This window comes from Colletotrichum graminicola (assembly GCF_000149035.1).
Source record: "Colletotrichum graminicola M1.001 genomic scaffold supercont1.14, whole genome shotgun sequence".
Lineage (NCBI taxonomy): Eukaryota > Fungi > Ascomycota > Sordariomycetes > Glomerellales > Glomerellaceae > Colletotrichum > Colletotrichum graminicola.
In genome coordinates this window covers 926,227-950,024 of record NW_007361018.1, presented here as the reverse complement: position 1 = coordinate 950,024, position 23,798 = coordinate 926,227, and the positions used below count along the sequence as shown (strand labels likewise).

At 53.2% G+C, this 23,798-nt stretch overlaps 9 protein-coding genes across 9 annotated transcripts; 4 read left to right on the top strand and 5 right to left on the bottom strand.

The window, feature by feature from the left end:
- Window positions 1-837: 837 nt before the first annotated feature.
- Window positions 838-1,794, bottom strand: GLRG_04578 (uncharacterized protein; the record flags this gene model as incomplete). The annotated part of the gene is made up of 1 exon (XM_008095263.1): window positions 838-1,794. One exon carries the CDS (start codon window positions 1,792-1,794, stop codon window positions 838-840), a length of 957 nt encoding a protein of 318 aa, XP_008093454.1.
- Window positions 1,795-3,821: 2,027 nt separating this feature from the next.
- On the top strand, window positions 3,822-4,843 carry GLRG_04577 (UbiA prenyltransferase; the record flags this gene model as incomplete). The annotated part of the gene is made up of 2 exons (XM_008095262.1): window positions 3,822-4,421; window positions 4,754-4,843. 2 exons carry the CDS (start codon window positions 3,822-3,824, stop codon window positions 4,841-4,843), a joined length of 690 nt encoding a protein of 229 aa, XP_008093453.1.
- Window positions 4,844-5,221: 378 nt separating this feature from the next.
- On the top strand, window positions 5,222-5,505 carry GLRG_04576 (uncharacterized protein; the record flags this gene model as incomplete). Its single annotated transcript, XM_008095261.1, has 2 exons — window positions 5,222-5,381; window positions 5,438-5,505. The coding sequence occupies 2 exons, from the start codon at window positions 5,222-5,224 to the stop codon at window positions 5,503-5,505; spliced, it is 228 nt and encodes a 75-aa protein (XP_008093452.1).
- A 5,470-nt stretch (window positions 5,506-10,975) lies between these two features.
- GLRG_04575 (uncharacterized protein) lies at window positions 10,976-11,629 on the top strand (the record flags this gene model as incomplete). Its single annotated transcript, XM_008095260.1, has 1 exon — window positions 10,976-11,629. The coding sequence occupies one exon, from the start codon at window positions 10,976-10,978 to the stop codon at window positions 11,627-11,629; it is 654 nt and encodes a 217-aa protein (XP_008093451.1).
- Window positions 11,630-12,316: 687 nt separating this feature from the next.
- Window positions 12,317-12,709, bottom strand: GLRG_04574 (uncharacterized protein; the record flags this gene model as incomplete). Its single annotated transcript, XM_008095259.1, has 1 exon — window positions 12,317-12,709. The coding sequence occupies one exon, from the start codon at window positions 12,707-12,709 to the stop codon at window positions 12,317-12,319; it is 393 nt and encodes a 130-aa protein (XP_008093450.1).
- Window positions 12,710-15,266: 2,557 nt separating this feature from the next.
- Window positions 15,267-17,845, bottom strand: GLRG_04573 (uncharacterized protein; the record flags this gene model as incomplete). The annotated part of the gene is made up of 2 exons (XM_008095258.1): window positions 15,267-17,220; window positions 17,550-17,845. The coding sequence occupies 2 exons, from the start codon at window positions 17,843-17,845 to the stop codon at window positions 15,267-15,269; spliced, it is 2,250 nt and encodes a 749-aa protein (XP_008093449.1).
- A 586-nt stretch (window positions 17,846-18,431) lies between these two features.
- On the top strand, window positions 18,432-19,023 carry GLRG_04572 (dpy-30 domain-containing protein; the record flags this gene model as incomplete). Its single annotated transcript, XM_008095257.1, has 3 exons — window positions 18,432-18,584; window positions 18,643-18,884; window positions 18,948-19,023. 3 exons carry the CDS (start codon window positions 18,432-18,434, stop codon window positions 19,021-19,023), a joined length of 471 nt encoding a protein of 156 aa, XP_008093448.1.
- Window positions 19,024-19,538: 515 nt separating this feature from the next.
- Window positions 19,539-20,303, bottom strand: GLRG_04571 (ribosomal S13/S15 domain-containing protein; the record flags this gene model as incomplete). Its single annotated transcript, XM_008095256.1, has 4 exons — window positions 19,539-19,712; window positions 19,793-19,839; window positions 19,979-20,011; window positions 20,102-20,303. 4 exons carry the CDS (start codon window positions 20,301-20,303, stop codon window positions 19,539-19,541), a joined length of 456 nt encoding a protein of 151 aa, XP_008093447.1.
- A 1,218-nt stretch (window positions 20,304-21,521) lies between these two features.
- On the bottom strand, window positions 21,522-23,450 carry GLRG_04570 (U2 snRNP auxilliary factor; the record flags this gene model as incomplete). Its single annotated transcript, XM_008095255.1, has 6 exons — window positions 21,522-21,548; window positions 21,602-21,813; window positions 21,867-22,128; window positions 22,180-23,271; window positions 23,327-23,358; window positions 23,426-23,450. The coding sequence occupies 6 exons, from the start codon at window positions 23,448-23,450 to the stop codon at window positions 21,522-21,524; spliced, it is 1,650 nt and encodes a 549-aa protein (XP_008093446.1).
- Between the last annotated feature and the right edge of the window lie 348 nt (window positions 23,451-23,798).

Below are 23,798 nucleotides of genomic sequence, written 5' to 3'. Positions count from 1 at the left end.
TGCGCGACCTTTCTGAGCATCTAGTGGCTTCACTCGCATTGGCTCTCAATGCGTCGAAGACTCCTTGTGTTCTTGGGGTCACTATTTGCTCAATTTACACGGTGTGCCTTCGATCGTGGGGGTGTGTCCATCTACAGCAGTTCCATTGTCAGTTCCAAGACTAACTAAACAAAGTCAATAGATTTAGTTATTCCAGATCACTTGCTTTCAGCTGGCACAGCTGCTTTCTCCGGTCTACCGGGTCTCTAGCCATGCTCGTCTCCAGAATCTTGCCCCTCAAGCTCCCAAGAACATGGAAACCACCACCCGCATTCCATATTCATATTGGTGCTTCGGGTCAGAAGCACTGTGGTTTCTGCCAATCTTGGACGACTCCCTTCTGTCCCCAGATCAATCTCAACTGCTGTCTTATTTTGCCCTTGCTTCCAACCAGGATTTACTGCCCCCCAAGCGACCCGGGCGTGGGTCAGGTGTCTTCAAGTACAAAAAGAGACCCGTTGTTGTTCACAAGTCTCACGTTCTCTTGGAAGCCTACCTACAAATTTATGCCCGGGATTTTGGTAGACCGGTGGGTTCCTTTGCCATGGCGATGATAGCGTACATGGAGGGGTACGTTGATGACGACGGTCTGCTCGATGTAAGCCAGCTTCACGAGCCCTTGAGAACATGATACAAGGAGTTGCTTGTGGCTCTCAGAGGACCAAAAGCCTCTTCGACAGTGGTCAAAGGAATTGAGACAAAATCTCGGTAATCCTGAGGAAGATTCGAGTCCCAAGATGAGGATATATAATTAAAATGGTTCAAAGCGACAATTAATTTGTACTGAGGTACCTCTTACTAGCCTGACGCGGTAGGGCTATCTATCCGATAGATCGTCTTTGCTGTGTTGAAGTAGCCTTCATACTCAATGGTCTTTTCCTCTCCCTCAGCTTCGTAATGGTAATGTCCCCCGGCATTCTTTCCTGACGGGGAAAATGCATGCGTGTGCTCTATCCGCAAACCCATCTTGTTGTCTGGATCCGCGGAATTCAGTACAGACAAGCCTACGATGGGCGAGTCAAAGTCGTGAAAGGTCAACCATTTTTCAACCTCCTTTCTGTTTTTGAAAGGAAGATCCTCCTCTGGAGGGAAATCGGGCATAATGTGATACGTCGCCTTTCCGGCTTTCACCACGAAAGCCCCGCCGAGGCTAATGGTCCTGTCGTTGCCATACGCCACATGCAGGCCTTTGCGGATGCACTCGGTGAAGCTCTTCTCGGGCCCCTTTCGCCCTTTTGCCGTAATCTTGAGCACCGGTCCCGGCTCGCCCAGGGACCCGTACAGATTGACCATCAGCCCGCAGTCCACCGAGGGGCTCGTGTCGACACGGACGGCCTCGGTGCCGCGCTCGATCTTGATGACCCGGCTCTGATTGTCGACATTGTCGATACCGCCGGACCAGCTGAGGTTTGGCGCGAGCTCGGTGTTCTGCCCGATGACGTGGAATGGGCCGGCACCGGCGCCGATGAGGCTGCCTTTCTCGGGGCTCATCTCCATGTGCCTGCCGAGGTCGGGTATGGACCAGATAGTGTCCAGCCGGGGGCGGGGGAAAAGGTTGGGCTGTCCGCCGACGTCCGCGATCTTCTCGTCGCCCGACAAGCCCTCGCCGGCCAAGTGGAAGGGGGGTTTTCGCAGGTCGGTGCACCGGACGACACTGACGGATGCGTGCTCGTAGTTGGCGGCGAGAGGCGCTCTGAGTCGCTCTGCCAGCTCCTCTAGACTCGGCGGCGAAAGGGGGAATTTCTCCACGCGCATTTTGTGATGTCTAATCGCTTGTGGATTGATGATTGAAAACTAGGTAGTGTTGGTTTCGGAAATGGTTATTGAGGTTAAGTACGTCGCCGCGTCGTCAAAGTTTGGCTTCCTCCCGCGAAGCTTCTTAGGTAGTTAGTTGAGCAAAGAGTAGAGATGTCTGTTTCGGACTTGGTGACGTGCTAAAGGGTGTCCCAGAACGAACCCACCCCGCTTCCGGGCCGTGCAGCACACTACGCCAACAGGTATTCCGGGTTGCATGCGCAAAAGAATTTCGGGATGTAGACCGCGGTAGAGAAGCAAACTTCCTGTGCCGTAAAAGAGAAAAAAAGAAGAAGAAAAAGACATGACACAGACGTTCCAGACGGCGGTGCCGACGGTCGTCACGATGTCTGCGGCTTCGCAGCCCAGGAACGCGGGGCACAACGAGCTCTCAACTCTGGAGAGGATGCCAGCCGCTAGGACGCCCTTGTGGTCAAGGCTAGCGGCGTAGATGTAGACATGCAGGCCTCGTTGACGGTCAGATACAAGGCGAGCGGGTACGTGCGGAAATTATAACACAGATTCTGGAGCTGTCCAGCATATAATACTATCCGGAATATCCTAAGGCTCTGGATAGCATCGTGTTGCTGGAGTCGGCAGTCACCAAGGGCTTTAAGTGCCGATATCCAGGTGGTGCGTGTTACAGCCTACCTATGCAGCGCACCGTCTTCGCCAAAGAGGTCCAGCGCTGACCAAGTACTGTACTAATTCATACGTGGCGCAGCGGAACAACGGCACGGCATCTACATCCGTAGTTTGTTTGGTGTTGCGCTCGATCACGCTCGTAGTAGCAGATGTGAGTTCCAATTATTAATGTATTCCCCGAGCCATGCATGTGATTTGGTCAAATGCGACGGCCAGAAGATGCTCATTGTCTCGGAGACGACGTCCGCTGTCTGGTAGACCGCGATAACACAAGTGAGGCTGAAGCTGTCACGATGACCTCGCAATAACACGGGCGGTAGAAAGCCGTCAATGTAGTCGACGAGTATTTCTAGATCATATAGATGACGCGACGGAGCTTTGACCTCAGAGAATAATAATTTCCGCTGCTATTTGTTCACCCACTTACCAAACATTCTACGTCGTAATTACGACCAGTGAATTGTCCTCATGAATGTGACTCGCTACTGTTACTCGTCACATTAATACTACACCTGTAAGTTGCTGTCTTACAATGCCTGCAGTGTTGTACGGAAACTCGGAGACCCCGATTGTCCCAGTCTGTGATTAAAGGAATCAGTGTGGGTTTAAAGCTGATGTCGATACCACTTTGAGCAACTCAGCTCCATCATTGCACGCTAGTTGCTTGCGTCCCTGCGCCACACAGGTGTTGCAACTGCTAATCCTAGACCTAGCTAAGAGGCCTAGCCAGGACCATAGGTTTACGTGCAAGACCAGCTAGGCTCAAGCTAAATCCATACAAATATACTAGTGACTAGGCCTTAGCAACCTGCAGTCATAGTAAAAGAGCTCGATAGCGCTAGCTAGCTACAAGGATGCTGGAATCTATCTACTAGCATTTTCAATCTGAAGCTAGACTAATTAATTCTGTGTCGGAAATCAGCTCCGTCTTACGTGCTATTGGTGGCTTGCGTCCTACCGGTGGCTTGCATCCTTGCGCCGTACGGACCTGACTACGAATGACCTTACTGAGCTTTAGCTACATCAAAGTTCAATCGGCCGAGCACGAGAATTCCTGGTTGAGAGCTCAGTTACTTACTCATAAATAGCTCTAAGATACCACCTAGAAGTACTCTATCGGCAGTATATAAGTCTGCTGCCCCTTTCTTTCTTTATATTATAAGCAAACGAAAGAAGTAACAATCGAAAGCGTCACACACCAAACAGCTACCATGGCGCCAATAATTACCCCCACCAGATTACCTTCTCTAAAGCCAAACGTTCAAGACCTTCACAGCACCCTCTCTGGGCTTTCCTACCATTTACAAACCCTATGGCTGTTTACATACAGTGACATCAGAACGATGCTCGTCCCAATCTTGGCTCTTGGCATCCTTACTGCCATCATCGGCAACCCGCTGACCACCACTGCTGCCTCGGCCCTCACCATCTTTTCAAATCTCCCTCGGCTCCTCCTTTGGCTCTGGCTGAACATATTAGTTCTTTCCATTGCTAATCAGCGCGATCCAAGCGGTATCCTTGAGGACTCGATGAACAAGCCTTGGCGCCCGATTGCCTCGGGACGAATATCTGCTGCAGAAGCTAAGCACCTGCTTCTTGGGGTTATCCCGTTCACGGTGGTACTCGGGATCAAGCTCGATGTGGGTTACGAGACGCTGGCCTGCATTTGTGCGAGCTCCTACTACAACGACCTGGGCGGCGCAGACGAGCACTTCCTGATCAGGCAATTCATCAATGGGCTGGCATATCCTGTGTACGGAGTTGCAGCCTTGAAGTTAGCGGCAGGCGCAGTCGACATCCTCCCTGCCGCATATACGTGGTTAAGTTTACTGGGTTTGGTTGTGGGCACAACAATCCAAATTCAGGATCTGAAGGACTATGAGGGGGACAAGGCACGCGAAAGACATACGTTTCCTGTAGTACTGGGGGATGGTTTTACGAGGGTGAGTGTCTGCATGGGTATACTCTTCTGGTCTTTCATCTGTCCGGCGTATTGGAACTCGTCGGTCCTTATCTGTGCTGTTGTCTTCTTCTCCGGTATATTGGTAACGATTAGGATACTGTACGTCAGGGAGGCAAAGGCGGACCGCTTTTCCTTCATGCTGTGGAGTTGGTGGGTGATGGGACTTTTTATGCTTCCTCTGACAAGTACGAATTAAGTATACGTCAGTTACGAGATACTGCTTTTACCGTAACGTAGTGCTACTATCAGCCTCGGGAAGTTTCAGAGAGGATCACCATCATAGAACGATTATATATCACTCACCGATGTTAGACTCCACAAACTCTAGGATCGCTGCTCCACGTCTCCCATTTTGTCGTCTGTGGCCTGCTGCTGAACCTGAAACTGGTGTTCTATGTCTAGAAGATTGCATATGGCCCTTGCTCCTTCCCTCGGTTTCTATAATATGATCATGCTCAAAGGTGTTACGAGACTCGATTGGGCCCAGAGAGCTCCGCATCAAAATACCCAGTAGCTTTCTGGTGGAATGAGATTTTTGCCAAATTCTCCTTATCAGACTAAGCACCCGGCCTAACTAACCCAACGGCGTCATGAGTGAACCAGTTGATGACCCGGCTGTCCTCCCTAGTGAGAGCTTTCCATGTTACAAGCATTCCCACTTGTCTTCATCACCTTTTCAATGGTGCATCTACTGATCCGGTAACAGCGCTTTCCCCGTTAACGCCTGGCCGTCGGGTTGGGAATCTACCTCGGCTACCTCCTTCTTGTTCTCGCGCTATCATGCAGGCGGCAGTCCGGAACGAGGCGACCTTGACTACACACTCCCGTCTGTTCATCGGTTTCGCTACCGCTTGGCTCAGCAACTGGACCCCTCTGCTCATCAACGAGATTGCGCACCCAAAGCAACGATCCGGTGCGAACACCCTGTTCATGCTTTGTTGTAAGTCTTCGGGTATCCAATGTTTCCGTCCCTACTGCTTATTGACAAATGCCTAGGGTACTCCAGAGGTCACTGTTACGCGGTGTTCCACTATCATCACCATCTTCATCAACATTTTCGTTAAACAGCCTTCACTGGAAGTACTACATTGTTTGCATTGTGATGCTTGTTATTCTGTGGGGCAATATCAGAGCGGTGCCGATCACACAGGTCTAATTAGAGCGAGATACTACTGAATAAAGTTTACTTATGACCCAGGGACTGAGAAAGAAAATGTGTAGTCGGGAGAACTATGACATCCAAAACAATACAGCTGTGAATTTCAAGCATACCTATCCTATAAATCCATCTGAGGCAAACATCATCAAAACACTGTCTGGTTGGGCATACCCGATGCAATGACATGTCCATCTTTTTGTCATGTTCCACCGCCGGGGCATTCTTTGGATAACAGTTCTTACTATTCGACATGAAAGACGTCGTTTCAGTCTTTTTGTATTCAACCTTATCCTATGTTGAAACTAAATAATCATATTACAAGCCCCGGCGGTTCTAATTTGGGTATGGCAGCCTACTTAACACAGTCTTGTTTTGTTTACTGGTCGGTTGACCGCCAAGTAAACTCTACTTTGCATGGTAGAAATCATCGGCAAGTTATCCACCACAAGATTTTTCCATATGGAGAGGGTTCGTTCGGTCTCCCTGAGTCTTGTTGGATGGCCGGTTTCTTTGCCATCAACACGCTATCTGCCTGCTGAAGGAGTAAATCCGCTCCTGCACCGACAATGACTGCGAAAAGCTAGACATGACGACGGCCACGCCGGGGGCGTGCCGACCATCGGTCAGAGGGGCCTTTACATACCCGTCCTCCACATGGCATCTCAAGCGCGAGTATTCGGAATATGCGCTGAAGGAAGCATCGTCCAGAGGTGCCGGATCTGTGTCGCCGGGCTATTGGCTTCACAGTATCTCATATCACAACCTCACACAGTCCACGCAAAGCCAACAGGAACCCTCGCATGGCGCCACAGACGCATCAACGACACACGCAAGCCCTCGCGACGCCAGGACCTTGAAGTTAAGCCACTGAGAAGCGCTCTGCCCTTGGGGCCGATGCCAATGACATTTGTTTGGCTGCGGAACCGACTAGGACAAGGTCCATCATCGTTGTTCCAAGTGTCGAGCTCTGGAAGAAAACGGTTTACTCCGCGCGCACGACTGACGCGGGCTTGGACAAATTGCATCTACTTTTCCAGAGGAGGCTGCATGAGAAATAGGCGCGAAGGATTCCGTCCCCTTGACCGACGAATCCTACGAGTGCTTGGTCGGTGCTTGGTCGGCGCTTATCAAGACAGCGACAGCAGCAGGCAGTGGGCGGCAGGTCCAGGATAAAACGGCGCCAGATGGGGCTTGGGATAGCAGAGACTAACGAGGCAGACTTTTGATGAGCCGGGTCGTATATGCGGGAGTGACCTACGGGCAGATTTTGATGTCGGGATATGCGATGATGGAGATTACCCTTGCTTCTTGCTCCTTGGCGAATGCGAGGAAAGGTGGCGTGGGGATGTTCTTTCTCTCATAAGACAAAAGAAAAAGAGACTTGTGCGGAAGCGACATCGTCCTGCTGCTTTACTGCGTTACAGAAGGCTGCGAGCTCTTCTCTAAGAGGCTACAGTCTCTCGTATAATTGCTTTTCGCTGCAGCTGCTCAAGCACTTCTGCACCGTACGTAAGGGACTCTCTGAATTCCACGCCCCTTTCTGGGTTCTACAAACGACTATTTTATATATAGAAAAAAAGCATTGTTTCAGTATACAAATTGAGCATCTGAACGTGGAGGGTGAGCGGGTTCGGTCAGGTATCCTTGTGAACGAGATTGAAAGACACGATTTGGAATTAGGCGCTTGCCAAATATTAGGTGCCCCCAGACACGACATCAAGATAGAATCTTCTTCGAGCGTTTCTCCGGCGGCTGTAGCTGACTCAACCATGGACAGCGCCGGAGCCCCGCTAGACATGCCTCAGTTGTGGCTTGCATTCCTCAATAAGTTATCTGGCTGAGACGATCAAACTTGGGTCTTCCACCAGGGCGGCCTGCGACCAACTTCTTGTGCCGAGCACGTTAGTACACCGTAAGGATATGAAAGAGCCATCTTCCAACATAGGATGGAAACCGGAACTTGGTATGCAGTCCATCTCGCTTCCACTTAGTCGGACGCATCCGAACATGGTCACTCCGAGCTCTAGCGTGCCAAAAAGGATCTCAATAGTAGTCGTAGTAGTAGTATTAGCAGCAGCAGCAGCATGTATTAAAGTGATACCTATCTTGATAGGGAAACCCATCGATATTGGGTTATGGTGGGCTCGATCTGGCATCCCAGGCGCCGTTGCGCATGAAACAAGCGCAAAGGAGGCCAGTCCTCAAGCCTGACGAATGGTACAAGTTCTGGATGTCGCTTACACTGTTCTGGTAGTTCTGGACCGTGAGACCATCTGAAGTAAACGCAGAGAGATGCTTCGTGTGCTAGATGGCGTGGAATAACAAAGCCCAGTAAATGTTCTTTCCGCCTAGAACAGGGTAGTGGAAAAGAGGCCGGGCCGCGACCCAGCTGCGCGCAGGCTGGAGGCGCGCGCATTTGAGCCGGGGCCGGGGCATTCATGTATCGGCGCAAGGCAGATAGTTGGCCGGTCTTGCATTCCGGTCTGGGCAGGGTGGGCATATTGCGTGCATGGGTAGGCAACTCCGAGCCGCTGGCGGCCGGCCTTAATGGCTCCTGTGCATCATATGGCGCGCGCTCTGGCATCTGGCCAGACAACTGTTGCCGCGCCAGGTGGCTGGATCCAGGACCGCTGGCCGCCTGCGATGGAGAGCGCTTGACTAGACAGGAGAAGATAGGCTCATATTGCTCGGAAAGTGTCGAAAAAATCGAGACTCGAGACGCTGAGCGGTGCCGCGCGCGGAATGAAGCACGAAGAAAATCAAAGCATGCGAAGTTGAGGCCGAAAATAGAGGAGCTTTGGGGATGATGACAAGGAAGCAGGCGAACGGGAATGGAATAAAATGGTGGTTAAATCCGGCGATGATACAGATGACGAAGAAAAAGAGCAACTTGTGATCAGTTCCTTCTATTCTCGTCGCTCAATTTCAGCCAGGAAGCCGAGAGCCCAGCGCTTTCCTCCCCTTTCTCCTTCGATCCCTAACAAGGCAATTACATTACATCGCGCCTTCGTCACCATCCCCGCCCTCGCATCTTTCCTTCCCTGTTCAGCTGTAATTGATTCTCCCCTCGGCATCTCGTTCCGGCTCCATTTCGATCATAACCTGATTCTTTCATCGGGTGTCTGACAAGCTTTTGTCAACGCCATCGGACCATTGACACTCTTAGCCTCCCCGGCATAACTTCTGTGTCTTATCACCGCAGTCCTGGAAGTCACCTCGTCCAACGGAAACCCCGTTCCGCCTTGCCACCAAATCATAACTGGGGCCGGTTCTCGTCACATCTTCCCAGCAGACAAGGCATCTGCAAGATCTGGTGGACGACGTAGGGATTTGCAGGTGAGAAAAGCACCGTCGGCCAGCGTCCAATCACAGGAAGACGGCACTAATAATAGTTAGATCATCGCGGAACGCCGCCCGAACGGCTGCCCCGGCGCCCCATCTTCTCTCGTGATCCTACTGCCCGTCCTCTGCCCTTTACTGGCTACAGTGCATCCTTCCTAGCGCCCATAAGCAGCCCCATCAGACCCAGCGGCGGACAGCCCGCAACTGCACGACACCTCACCTCAACCCTCTCCGGGAGCCAATCACGACTCCAATTCGACCTTCAGACCAAGCAATTGAGGCCTCTCTAAGCCGGACCACTGCCGTCTTGACTCTGGCCAGCCCAGGTAGCTTCGCCATCGAGTTGCCTTGACTGCCCCGTCGCCTTGTCTGTTGCGTCCTGTCTTGGTCGAATCTCCTTCCGCCTGAGGTGGCTCTGCATTGCTCTCCACTTCCACGGCACATCACACCCACTTGGCCCTGCGAGTATTCGTAACCTTGGGGCTTGGAATACTTGACTTTCACTGGGCGATTACCACTTACTGGTACTGAATACCTGCGCCGACCATCCAATCCTAGTTGACGAAACGTCCGCACAAGAACACAACATCGTCATTGCAACACATAGTACACCTGTTACTTCATCCTGCCTTAGCTGGCCTTGCTGCCCGATTACCTTGGATCAACTCTGTTCAAGACTCGCGTTCCATCCCACATCCTGGGCGAGAGGCCACGAGGCATCCACGATATTGGATCGGGACAAACGGTGATCCCAGCAACACACCAAACGCCAGCCGCTGCCTCTGGTTGACGCAGTCCAATTGGTTTCTTACCCCGGACACCCGCGAACGGGCATAGAAAGAACCTGTGCCATCACAGCCAACGGGATTATCGGACAGCACAGTAAAGCTCGGCAAGAAAGCCAGCCGCTGTGTAAATCACAACCGTCCAAATTTGCCCGCTTTCTTTTGGCGTGCAACGAGCCGATTTGCCCACGAAGGAACAACACCAGAGGTAAATTAGCTGCAGCAAGCAACTGTTCGACCCCTGGTCCGTTTTGGCTTTTGTCTGCCCTGTCAGGCCCCGTCCCATCTCCGTCCAGTCTCTGTTTCGCTGTCTCCTGCAGCAGGCTCAGCACGCACTAAGGCAGTGAACACCACACACCACACGCGCCCACACAGCGAATCGAATCGTCGCTTGTTTAGCGTGCACAACCAATCAAGTCTCCTTCACCTGTTGCTTTCTTGCCGCTTTAGAGAACCCCTGTTCCATCTCTCGACTTCCGCGTCCAGCCTTTGTTGCTCCCCACCACCACGCTCGCGGTGTTGCTCGTGTCTCCCTCTCCTCGACGCTCCCGCCGCGCGCCTCTGCTTCAATCTCGTTGGACCATCCGTATCCGCTGTCACCGACACATCACGACTCCTCCTCACCTTACAGGATCCTCTTCGCGCTACCGCAACCTTATGGTGTAGGCTTTGCTCCTTCGCTGTTGTTCCGGTTGAACCACCCCTCCCCCGCCTCTACAACATCTCGTCACCTCACGCCCCTTTGCACCCCTCCCTGCTCTGCCCCTCCCTCATCCAGCCTGCCGACTTGGTACAGACTCACATCCAGTCTGCCTGCTCGTCTTCCCGCCCAAGCTCGAAACTTGTCCTGGCAAATAGCACCAATTTGCTATTACCCACTTGTTCAACCCCCCCAGCAACCCCAGACCAAACTTCCGGGAGCACATCAGCTTCCTAAACCTTCCATCTTCCTTGCCGCCGTCAGAGCTTAACCTCACACTGCAGTCCTCTTCCCGGGCAACTTACACTGCAACCACCCAAGCGCCCATCTCATTCTCTCCGAAACAATATAACGCCCTCCCACCCTCACAACTGTCTATTATTTCTCTCCCTTCTCTCCCCAGGCGATTTGTCTCTGCAGCTTGTAGGCAGCTTGACTTCCCCTCTCCTCAAGTCAGAGTCATTTAGTTGACTGGACATATACTCCCCCTTCTTGCATACATTCGCTACCACGTTGCCTCTCTTTCGCCTCTTCCGTCTCGACTCATCATGCCTGCCAACAGACCCAAGTTGGCCCAACTGGCCACGCCTGTCACCAGTACCTTTCCCTCGGAGACCATCTTCTCTGCCTCGACTCCATTATCAGCCAGGCCTATGTCTTGCAAGGACCTCCCCATCAAGACGCCCATCAGCCCGCCTACTGCCTACACGGACTTCCTCAAGCACATGTCTCTCAACTCCCCAGCTGGCTTCAAGCCTTCAGCATCTGGTGCGACCACGCCCGAGTCTACGCCAGACTCGTTACCCTCGACTGCAACCAGCGAGCAAACAGACGTCTCTTGCAAGTGTGAACACGAACACAAGACCCCGGTCACTGCACCACCTGTCCCGCCAAGCCCGTTCACACAACTGCCAATGTCAGCACCTCCCACCGGTGCAAACTCTTTCCCGAGCCTCAAGATCCCGCCCTCGCCAGCGGTATCACACATGGACTCACCCATGAGCGCGCGGTCGCCATTCAGCGCCAGATCCATTCATTCGGCGTTCGACTGGGACGCAGCTCTCAGAGCCAAAAGATTGAACGACGCCAAGAAGCCTTCAAGGACGAGTGTACGTCACATTCGCGAGGTTGTCACGCGAACGGTGACTTATACGCCGAGGATGAATCCCGCGCCAAAGGGCAAGAGGAGGAAGGTGGAATGAATCTCTACATCGAAAGCAATCTATTCGACTCTACCAACCTAACACACCATCGGCTTTACATGTGCTGATCTTTATTTTGTTCTACCATCACGATCGTCACCTCAAATCGACACCCCGCCCCCCTACACCATCTGATGACCAAAGGCCTAGTGCCCCAAAAAAGACAAGGATGATATGTGACGAAGCAGGCTCTTCTACGGAGGGACATTTTACAACTACATGACTTTATGCAAAGCAAACAAGCACACGCCATCGGCGCACACCATGGGATGTAAGGCGAACACAAAGGGCGGAATATGCGATTGGTTCAACGGGACGGGACATCTTGCGAAGAAAGGAGGAAAGCGACTTGGATTTTTGTTTCAACCCATCTACTAGTCCCCCGATTGGGAGGGGGGACCTACCGGAGTTCTTTGGCGTCTCTACGATGCTCATGTTCGATACCAGGAACCATTTGGGTGGACCGACTTGATTATTGATCCGGGGAGGTCGGAATACGTTCTGTTTCGGAGACTGTGGAGGGGAGAGATGGATGAGCTTGACCAAAGAGCAATATCAACCAGTTAACTACCTAGTACACAGCAAGCCAAGGTAGCCTAATATCAGCATACTGTGTATATCCGGAAAACGAGTCTCGGAAGACATAATTGACCTCACCGCAAGAACCCTGGGAAGGTGTGGGCATGTTTATTTGTTTATTGTTTCACAGACAGCACTCTCGTGCAGCGCGGCCGTTGATGCGGCCTGCGCCACGGGCTTTGTTGTGGCCCCGCTAGAATGGAAATGGAGAACGAGGGGAGGGGGTGAGAAAGAGAGGAAAAGAAAAAGGTCACGATAGTCGGTCGCAGACGGAGTCCACCGGGAAGCAGGCAGAGACGGTGGGGATAGATAGACAGACGACTGCCAAGCAACGGCGTGAACGAATGAACGGAAAAGAAGGATATTTCCCCTAAGAAGAAAAGAAAAATGGGTTTTGCTTCCCGCTTTCGGCATCTCTGCATAGAGATGGCTAGGTCGCGGGCGACTTTTTCTTACGCAGAGAGTCGTGAAAAACAGCCTACAAGGGACGCTCAACGACATGTCAGGTAGCCCGGCATCGATGCGATAGCTGAGGAAAGGGGGGGGGGAGGGTCGACGGAGGGCAGGGCAAAAGTATCAAGTGCATAGACACCAGACCGACTTCTCAGCTACTCCTCGTCCGCCTCGATTCCCGCTGTAAAGGATAAAGGTTGAGTTGGCATACCATCCCGTTGCCCTCCCCTCCCCTCCCTTCATATCCCCCCCCCCCCCTCCCACCATCATATCTATCCACCAAGCAGGGACGCCATGAGGCACCTATGCAATAATGGTCGATCTATGAATGGCTGCGGAAAAAAACTGGCTTTGCGGTGCAGTCGAACTGGAGGGGGTAGAGGAGGGGGGGCTTGATGAGGGCTAGAGAGCAACCAGAAGCCGCGTGTGACTGGATGAGTAGCAGGGATTGTCCGGGGGTGATGCACATTGTGCCCCCCCAAGCCCCGAGAGCGACCACTATAGAGCCTGGCGCCGTGGTTCCTCCTCCGCGCTACTAGCTGTTGCAGCGTGCTGGCGTTGCACTCACGATGGGTGCTCTGCGTGACGACTAAAATGTAGAAACGACGGAACCCACGTCCCATGTTTCCGCTCCAAACTCTTCCTTCCTCCTTCGTGGCCCGCTTGGTCTTTTCCATCACCTTTGCGGGACCGGGGCTGGGATCGATTGGGGTACATCACGGATTGCGTACACACACACCCCTTCACGGCGCGAACGAGCACGCACGCGCGTTGTTAATACTGCGTCTCCCAGAACCCGACGCCCCGTCGTTTCGCGATTGAGATCGAAGACACTCCGCTTTCCGGTGCCGTGATGGGACACAGTCAACAATCGAGAGCGTGTCGATGCAGCAGGGAAAGGTACCCAGCAGGCGCGAAAGTCCAGTAAGAGAGAGGAGGGGAAGAGTCGAACGGAATGGCTGGCAAAAGCGGCCTGGAGCGCTATGCCGGATCCGGGCATGGCACGACCCGGAATCCCGGGCGCTGCATGGGGGGTGGGTGGGTGGTCGCGTACGGAGCGAAGCCGTAAAAGAGCCACCCCCCAGTCAACTCCCTTTGCTAAGCGCCTGTCCTCAGCGGCCCCCGGGACCTGATTGGCCCGAGGTCGGGAGCAGGGGTGCCGCGGTGTCCCGGTTGCCGTCAGGACCATCACCAACGGCCGGCATAGAGGCTCTGGATTGGTCAAACCGTTAAGCGCCGGCGTGCTGGTGTGGGGATTATGGTGCGCAGGGCCAGGCGAAGCGTTGTAACTGTGTTTTTCAACCCTTGGTGCAGAGTCACCCGTTGCAGGAATCAAGTCGAGTCACTCGGAGAGCCCTGATGCATGTCGTTTGGTTTCTGTTCTGGCGGATGAGCTAGGATGCGTTCCTAGCAGAGAGGCGAGAGATGTGATGGCATGAGATAGGGCAGGTCTGAGAGCCTGGGGGAAGCATGATGCCGGCCCTTCTTCGTTCTGGTTGTCCTGCTAGCAACAACGATGCGTCCAAGTCGGTTGGTGGCTGTCGGCTCCTCTCATCTAGCGGTGAAGAGGTTCGAGGGAACCATCAAATGGGCTTTTAGACGGCATTCTCCTTCCGGATATTAGTTGCTATGTAGAACGCATGTCTGGGCCCCAGTAACCCACGCACGCAGTAACCAAACCGCCGGACCAACCATGGGCATAACAAAATCCCTCCCCAAAGATGTTGCACTGATGTTGCTCCTCTCGCAACAATGCCACCGTGGTTCTGGGCAGACGTGTGTCTCCCGTCGTCGGCGAACGTTGGATGAGGTCATATCCCCGTCCTGATTCCGCCGCTCAGCACAACAGGAGCTTCCAGTCAATTTCCTTTGACCTCTTGCCGCAATTTCATCTATGATTGGCCCCGCGCAATTGGCTGCATGGTATTCGAAAATCTCCGACCCAAAACAGGACCCTGTAGCTCCCAGTGCCGCTTGTGACTGGATGTCTCCAAATCTTGATGCCAGATTTAGCATCCCCCGCGCCTCGGTTTCTAAACCCTGGCTTCCCTGAAACCAAAGCCAAGGACTCCGATGGTCCGTCAAATGGTTAGATTGAAACTAGGTTTCGAGACTGCCAATCATGAACAAGATGTGGTCATCTAGAGCGGCTGCCAGGCTGTGTTTCGTTGACCGGTGATATAGACAGAGCGTAGGGGCAGCTTCCGAGGGCAGCTCCGCTGTTTCGAAATCTTCTTTCGTTCTTCCACGGGCAGGCTTCCATGGAAATAAAAGTAAACGGAGATCGCTTCCTATTTTTGGTAACACTAAAGGTCGTATTTCGGCTATCCGCTCGTAAGATAAGCTCTCCTGAACCAGGTATGTTAGCACCGGACACTGCGAGGATGTCCAACATCAAGGTAACCGTAGCTTCAAAGCGTTGCTGGCGTAAGCCGTTCATTCATGGGTCTCGGGACATTGATCTCGCTACTGCAATGGCCTTCCCGTCGTTGCAAGCACCAACTTAGCAATCTCCGCTTCTCGTAATACCAGGCAATATCCCGTCCGATATGGTCGTCATGGGGGCGAGCAAGAGAGACTCTCACTGCTCAATTGATACGAGCCCTCAGTCGACTGCCCTGACTTCCTTGGCCACGGCGTTGCAAAGTACCACCCTCACGCCTGCGCCCGTAAGGACATGGATCCATAATCTCTGCGTGTCGCTGAGCCGATCATTGGCACTTTTGACCTCGGCGAACATACATTCCTTTTCCGGCTCTGTTCGCCAGAGTATCAGGTCCGGCAAGCCTCCGCCCCGCTGCCGGTATTCTTGCGCCATCACCTTACAGAGGGCGGCTAGTGCGCCGCCGTTGAAGCACCCGACAAGCTCGACAAGATCCTCGACGTCGTAATCCCAGTTGAGACCGATGACGCAGGTCCGCCGTTCGCGTTCTCGGGCATCAACCTCGCGGATGATTCTTTCTGCCTCCCCATTTGCAATTTCGACCAGCCGATGGTTGATTTCAGACATGCGAGTTGGGTAGAACGAGTCAGTGTGAAGGTCCAGCGGGCATGTCTGATATGCCGTCTGAAATACATTCGGAATGTAAAGAAACAGAATGTCGTAAAATAGGTAAGCGAATAAAGTGCGGACGATGCCTCCCTCAGCGTGGTAGCCCTTGAACCCCTGGCTACGATACCAGCTGAGGCACATCTCCTCAACACTGCATTCGCCGCCGTCTTGTAACTTATCAACCCAAATTGTTTTCGTGCTTGCTTGACGACCGGTTTTGCCTTGTCGGTCATATTTCTTCAATTGAATGCCCTCTATCGTGTGTTCTATGGGCTTCTGAAGACGAACGTGCCCGAAATCATGCTGTAGACGACGAGGTATACGCAGTTGCTTCTCGAGCTTGATGAGACGCTTCTGCAAATCATAGTGGTATATCAGATGGCAGTCTTTATCTTCAAGGCCAGTTTCGCATGTGGTCGCGGCGATTCGCTTCCAGTGCTTCTTCTGAATCTCCGGATCCGCAGCCACAGCGTTGCTGTCGAGTGCCTGCATGTAATGCTCCTCGAGCAGGGCCTTGCGCTGGTACCAACTGCCTCGTCGTGCTGGGTGGAACAGATGCTGATCCAGAAGCTCGGCGAGGATTTGATGCTCGCGCTTGTGATCCTTCAACCGCCCAAACACAGATGCAGCTTTGTGAACGATACGGGTATATGAGTGGACAGGCGTGAATCTTCTCAGGTAAGCGCCCTCGCCCTCCTCATACACTCGCTTTTCCTTTTCCTCCTCTTCAGCCAAAAGGGCTTTCCATCGAGGGTATACTCGATCAAAGATGTCCACGATTTTGCGAAACCCTGCTTCGCCCGGTGGCCCATTGAACTCCAGAACCTGATCAACCTCGGCTTCCATTCGGATTGCTGATTCGAACTCGAGCACATGTCTGCGAGTAGCGAAGATATTTGAGCTTCGGCAAACGATATACTCGGGGTAGTTGCGCCGTGCAATACTGGCGAGAATGATTGCCGTGAGGGACTTTTCAGTCCACTCGGTGGAGCGATAGAAGACTAGATGCACCCTCTCGAAGAGTTTATATGTCAGCGGCGAAAGCCTGATGCATGGTCCAGTGATGTCTCTGATCTTTTGCAGAAAATGTTGTGTCTGATTTGAGTCTTGTCGGCTCAGCTGTGCGGGCGTATCATGGCGATCTCTCGTCAAGCCTCGAGCCGCCTGGGATTCGCCGCTGTCAGATCTCTGAAGCCCATGCGCAAAAAGACCGGTCTGCTGATAGCCTGTTCGGCAAAGCGCTCTTACCAGGTCGGCCTTGTTTCGACCCTGGAATTTGGCCTCTCTAGCAAGGTCTTTTAGCTCGTCCAGACTTAGCAATGAAGAAGCTTCCTCAATGGTGGTGATGTGTTCTTCAGAAGCATCGGCAAAGGTAAATGTGTCGCCTAAGCTGAACTCTTCCAGCTCAACACCCTCGACCGGGTTGCTCTCCTTTGCGATCTCAGTTTCTGGAAGATCTCTCACTTTTTGGAGTGACTCGATGGCCGCGTCCGGGTCCGAAATATCACTATAATAGCCAAGTCGGTTTTGACGGTGCCAAGCCGATGTCTTACGTAGGAACAGTCGTACGTAACTAGCGAAAGCATTAGCCAGAAAAGGCAGAGAGCTTTGAGCCTCACCCACAGATACTGGGCCTCGTAGTTGAGGCTCTTCCACTGCTCGAAAACGTGATGTTCCTTGGCATCAAACAGGTGACAACGGTACTTGCGCAGCATTGCCATTCAAGCCCACGCTCATCATCGAATTCCCCTTTTCCCTCGGATCCATTGGCGGTTCGCTGTGGCCGGTTTTTCATCACTAGGGTCGCTGGCCTGGGAACTCTTCATCAATTCGTACTCCTCAATTGCATCCTTATCTGCTTCAATAGGCGGCAGAGTACTCTCGATGTCGGTCTGTCGGACACGGCGATCATCTTTGTCGTCCTCATCAGAAACTTCGTTGACAGTAAGTCCAGAGGTATCAGCATCCTCGTCGGCGGATTTGACATCATGTTCATCATCGTCACAGTCGCTATCCTGGATCTCCACCTTGACTTTCTTGGCAGCCCTTTCACCAAGGGGCGATGGCCTCGTAGGAGATCTCGAGGGGGTCTGCGGCCTCGGGCGCGGCAGCCGCTGTACAAAAGCGTCCATCGTTGAGGTCAGAAAAGTCCGACATCGTAAAGAGATGGCTCCTTGTACTAGTGCGCGGCAGTCGAGACGTCAGAGTAGTGACTTTCGCCTTGGTGGCGTCAGCGATGGAGACGCGAAGAGTACAGGCAGCCGCAGAAGGGAAAGCGCACCAAACAACACGACGTCAGGTGACCTCGCGTAAATGATTTTCAATGCTGGCCGGCTTCCAACCACCTATGGAGGGCAGGAACCATCATAGTCCGGGTTCACTGTTGCAATCAATTGCTAGACATTGAGATCCATGCTTCATTGCCAACCCCGAAGAAGCCTCCTTGTTGCATTGACTGTTAACAGATCCTTCAAACTTGTTCCCTGTGAGCGCATATCACGTTTCCGCTCAAAGCTTAGCCTTTGTCTGCCGTGCCATCCTGGCGCAAAACCCACAGCCAGCAAGCATTGCTGATTTCCAACGGGTCGCAATCAAGCTCTTGCCTAGACAACTTGCCCGCTGCACCTATTTAACCAGCGACAAGGTTGTCTAAGCTAGCCATATAATTGCATATATCGACCATTTATTAGCGATTTTTCTTTTTTCCCTTCCTCCACAATGTCTGACCCAACATCAACAACAGAACCATCCCCGCAGGAGACCGCAGCGCCGACAACATCAGAACCCACAATGCCGCTCGCGCCCGCGACCATATCGGCCGATGCCGTCAGTCGCGACGTCGCCATGACTGATGCCGTTGAGCCGTCATCTGTAAGACCGTCTGCGACTCACCCCGTTCCCGCAACAGTTGCGCTGACACGATCCTCAGTCTCCCGCCCTGATCCCGCAAGCAGCTCCGAGCGCTCCCAGCCCTGCTCCCGGCCGAACGGGCACCCCCAGCCGCAACCTTAACGGCGAGGCCAGCTCCCGCGCTGGCTCTGTACACCCCGACGCCCACCCTACAAATATCCCCAACCAGGCGGTCGAGCACGGCGACCCTGCTCGGATGTACATAAACAGCACCGTGACCGCTGTTCTCCTGGAGGGAATGAAGATCATAGGAAAGAACCAGTATGTGCTACGGCTATGGACAGGACCCCGAAAGCGCTTGAGGCTAACGTTATGTTTCTCTAGGCCCAAGAACCCTCTCAAGGTCCTGGGCGAGTTCCTCCTCGAGGAATCTCGTAAGCGAAACGAGCCTTCTGGCTGAACAACCCACAGGCATGGGTTTGTTCTGTCATACACGCATCAGGAGGAACGCGAGAGCCGAGCTTGATTGGCATGCATAGATGTTGGACGGGTGGACTTTTCGCATTTCAGTGGCTTTTAAGCTTGGCGTTCCAGGAGGTAGAAAAGTCTTAGCAGGTTTTTCCCAAGGACTGCTGCGCTTTAGGATCATACAAGACGAATTGATACCACGGTTCTTCATAACTTTTGATTCATCATAAAAAAATGCACAAAGACAAATGCTTGTGTTGCCGTGGAAGGAATTTCCTCTTCTTTGTTTTGGAATCATTTGTCTACTTCTTTCAAGTGACATGGGAAGAAAAAAAACTTTTGGTGTTTTCATTCCTCCTACTCCACGGCTGAACCATGCGGCCATCGGGCCCTAGAGAGCTGGCATCGGAGCTCTAAATGCACTTTCCTAATACCCCAACTCCATGACCTAGAATCCACCGCGTCAATGCGACGACCGTTCCATTCGCAGTAGCGAAGAGAGCGCGCTTAGGAGACAATGGTGGAGGCGGTGGCGGACTCGTATCTCCAGGTGGGGGGGAGGACACCGACGGTCTTGTAGTAGCGGGCGAGGCGGTGGATACGGGACTCGATGAGAATGAGGCGGAACTTGGAGTCCTTGTCCTTGCGGTTGCGCTCGAGGTGCTTACGGACGGCAACGGCCTGTATCTCGTGGTCAGTATTTCCGTCCTCCTCTTGTAGGGTTCCAAACGGCTTGTGATCCAGGTGGCGGCAGAACGTACCTTCTTGATGAGCATGTACAGGTCCTCAGGGATATCGGGGGCAAGGCCTGTTCATCATCTCTCTGTCAGCCTAGACCAAGCAGAGGCGCATTAAATGCGGTAAAGAGGATTTCTCCTCGCGGACGAATTGCGTATTCTCGACAATGAATGTCGCCGCGTCGTTTGTTCAGTGAACTGGGATCGTACCGCTGGACTTGAGGATGCGGAGGATACGGTTGCCTGGAGCGGGAACAACATTAGTCGCAAATTCTTCCATTAAAAAAAAAACCTCTCTGCCAATTACTGGAATTCTTCTCTCATTGAACTTACCGGTGACAACGCGGACCTGGGCAACGCCGTGGGAGTCACGGAGGATGACACCGATCTGGGAAGGGGTAGCACCCTTCTTGGCCAGCTTGCAGATCTGGTCAACGACCTGCTCGGGGGTGGTCTTGAGCCACGAGGGGGGGTTGCGCGAGTAGGGGATCGCCGAGGCGGAGATACCCTTTCCCTTGGAGTGAAGACGGCCCATTTTGACGGTGTTGGTGGTTGTTGTCGGCTGGAGACGAGGGGGGTCAGTCGGTCGGTCGCTGGTCGGGTTTGGAAGAAGGGAAGGGAAAAAAAGTTCACGATCGGAAAAGCGATATGTTGCGAGGCGCTCCGTTCGGGCGGTGCGGGTGGATTGTGCGAGGCCGGTGAATCCTCGCTTAATTAGGGCACCTCAGCACTGGACTGGTTGGTGCCTTGTTCGCTCTCTCTCCTTGTCTGGCCAGAGATTGGTCGAGAAAAATTTCGGGCGGGAGAACACCCATCGGGGTGGATTTGTGGGTCTTGCATGGAAGCCTCCTCTCTGGTCCGTGCGTCGCTTTTGCTTACCTCAAGCTTCGCCAGCTCCAAGATTTTCTCTTTGCTCCCTCAACTTCATTTCTTTGCAATGGCTTTTGTGTCGCTGCGGTTGTTTGCGCCAGCTCTCTCAGGTAAGCTATTCTCGTCTACACTATACTTCCCCTCGCATCAAATGATGATCCTCCACATTATACTTTTTCTGGTACCTCTTATTTTAAAGTCTTCAGGCTTAATGAATGAAACGGACTTCTGACACTTGCACCTTCATCAACACTATACGTTCGCCGCGGTCTGTCAGACGAGAAGCTAACAGTATTTCGAAGGTCACACTTCTACCTAGATGACGAACGGTCATGGAATCACGCGTCAAGTGATGCTGAATTTGGGTTCTATTGGGCAGAAGTCACTAGTGGGTGATGCGGGTTGAAAGGACGGCAAATAGCAAATCGATATCATTACTCACAAGCCAATCTTCGTTCGTACTATGCAGTTTGACTTTGACTCTTTACATTGGCGCATGCCATGAATTCCTCTTTTTCTGGAAAGGCAATCTTCGTTTAGTCACTCCAAGTAAAGGGAACCTGTCGATTCATCCACGACAGTGAAGCATAGGCTGCAGCCACAGCTTGAAGCGGGTGAAATGCGTCATATGAAGTTGCATCGCTTTCATTCGTGACCATCACGCTGGCTGCAGAATGCACCCGCAAGTAGATCTAATTCGAGCGACTGAAAGAAAACCCCATGCCTAGCTCGTCTCGCCACGGAATTATGATACAGCATTTTGGTTGGTTACAAGGCAGTCAGCAGATGACTAGCCCGAGATTTCTTTTCCGCCGAGCCCTGCCTTTACGATAGATGCCTGTTTATGGCTTCTTCTGTCCCCCCCGCTATCCGCCGAAAGCAATTACCAAGCACCGACCTCGAAGTTCTCCTGTAAGATGATTAGTGAGCTGATGCCCGAGACGGATAAGCAAGGGCAATTACCTCTGGGAAATAGGTTGTGACAACGGTTCTGTCGGCAAACTTGCGTCCTGCAAGCGCTTGAAGCGCTTTCTTTGCCGCCTCCTTCGTTTCAAACTTGACAAAGATCTTGCCCACACCAGCAGACTGCCTGCTTCCTCCGACTGGCCGAGGAATCTTGACATCGAGAACGGTACCAAACTTGGCGCACTCTTCTTGGACGTCTTCCTTGATTTCTGGGAGGTGTCAGCATATGCCGCGTTTCGAGCAGGGAGCGCCGTTCTCTTACCTTCATAATCGTCATTGTCCATCAGTTCCTCAGGTGTCACCATGTTGAGAAGCTGCAAAACACGGGTCTCCTCAGAGTCTGTTGAAGTCGTTCCCGCCAGCATAGACATGGCGGCAACGCCCATCTCTACTCCGGCTACTTGTGTAACGCCCACGCTGGCCTTCTGAACCTTGAGCCTCTTGTCGCCGAGGTCCATACCGTTGAGGCCCTGGATGGCAACGTCGGTGGCCGCGGGATCAACATACTCGCAAAACGCAATGCCCTGTGTAGTGGGTTAGTGTGAGCCGTGGTAACCCAGAATGCAATATCTTACCCGAGACTCTTCAGTACTCTTGTCACGAACAAGCACAAACGCCTTGAGTTCGCCAAAGGACACGAGAAGCTCTGAAACCTGCTCCTCGGAGAGGTAGACGGGCATGTTGGCAACGCTAATCTTGTTGTGCGTATCGACGACGACATTGGACACGACGCCTGGCTCGTAAGGGACATCGTCGACCACAGCCGGGACGATGTAGTCCTTTGGCCGGCGGATGACCAGACCCTGGTCGGCTGCTGCTCCGTTTGTGGCATCTTCAGCTTCCATTGAGATTCCGTCGAGGGCCAGCGCCACGGTGGCTTCGGATGCGTTTCTAAACTCGACAACGGCGAACGAGTGGTCCTTGGAAACCTGACAGCTGGTGCAGGGATCGGTGCTCTCGATGATGTTCAGCCCGTTCAGCTGCAAGTTGAAGAAGTTCTGGATGCCTTCCTCGGTCGCGGAAGGAGGGAGGTTGTTAATGAGCAGTCGCTTGGCCTGACGCGAGTTGCTAGGCTTCAGCGCAGCGCTGTTGACTTGACCACCGGGCTGGTTCATGATGGCCTGGAGCTTGCTCGGATCCATAGGCTGCTGGCGGGGAGCACCGGGCAGAGGGAACATGCCTGACAGCTTGGCTTGTTCAGCAGTGACATTCTCATAACCAGGGGGTTTGATGTCCCACTGAGTCAAACGTCGCTTGCGCTCCAGGACTGACGTGACGTCGGTCAGATCAGGCGTGGGTTCCCTCTTCTTTGGAGGGGGCGTCGCGCTCCGCTGGCGTTCGCGCCGGCCAAAGCCGGGATCCTCGTTCCTGTCTCGTCCGCCGCCCCGGCGTCTGTCGTCATACGGGTCGCGGTCTCTCCGAGGACGGTCATCGTCATCTCTTCTAGCATCGCGTCTGGTGGATGCACGGTCGCGATCCCATTCTCGGTCACCTCCACGTCTATCGCGCCCAGAGTATCGATCCTCTCGCTCGCGCTCGCGATGACTGCGGCTGGTCGCATAGCTGTCCTCGTCCTCGCGACGTCTGGAGCTTCGGTCGTAGGGCGAACGGGAGCGTCTTCGGTCTCGGTGTCTGTCTCGATCACCGCGTCTATCATCTCGATCCCTCTGTCTCATCAATTAGCGGCCACATCGGTCGCAAGCAGCGGTGGGCAAGGCTTACCGGGTAGTCGCGAGATCCCTTTCCTCGTCCTTCTTCCCGGGAGGCAGATGTTAGAGACAGGGGCAAACTGGTTGCGTTTTGTGGTTTGAATATACTTACCACGAGAATAGCCGTCGCCGTTCATGATTGCGAATGCTTGTGGCGTAATAAGGCTAATCTTGGATGATGGGTAGTCAAGACTGGAGAGGGTGGTTGACAATGGAGATGAAGATTGCCGCGTGAGGCAAAGGCGCAGTCGTGCTTTCCACTGGCGCGAGGCTGGAACTTTTTTTCCCGGGAGAGGTCAAGCTCTGAAACCACGGCGTGATTGGCCAATAGCTCTGTGGAGAGCGGATTGTCCAAACTCCAGGGCCCCGCTTGAGGTACTCCGAACCACGCTAAGGGGAACCATGTTTCTTTAGTCAGCCGAGGGCGAGGCTATTGCAGCTTATCGCGATTGAACAGATGAACCATGAGTGTATTACCTCCTCCT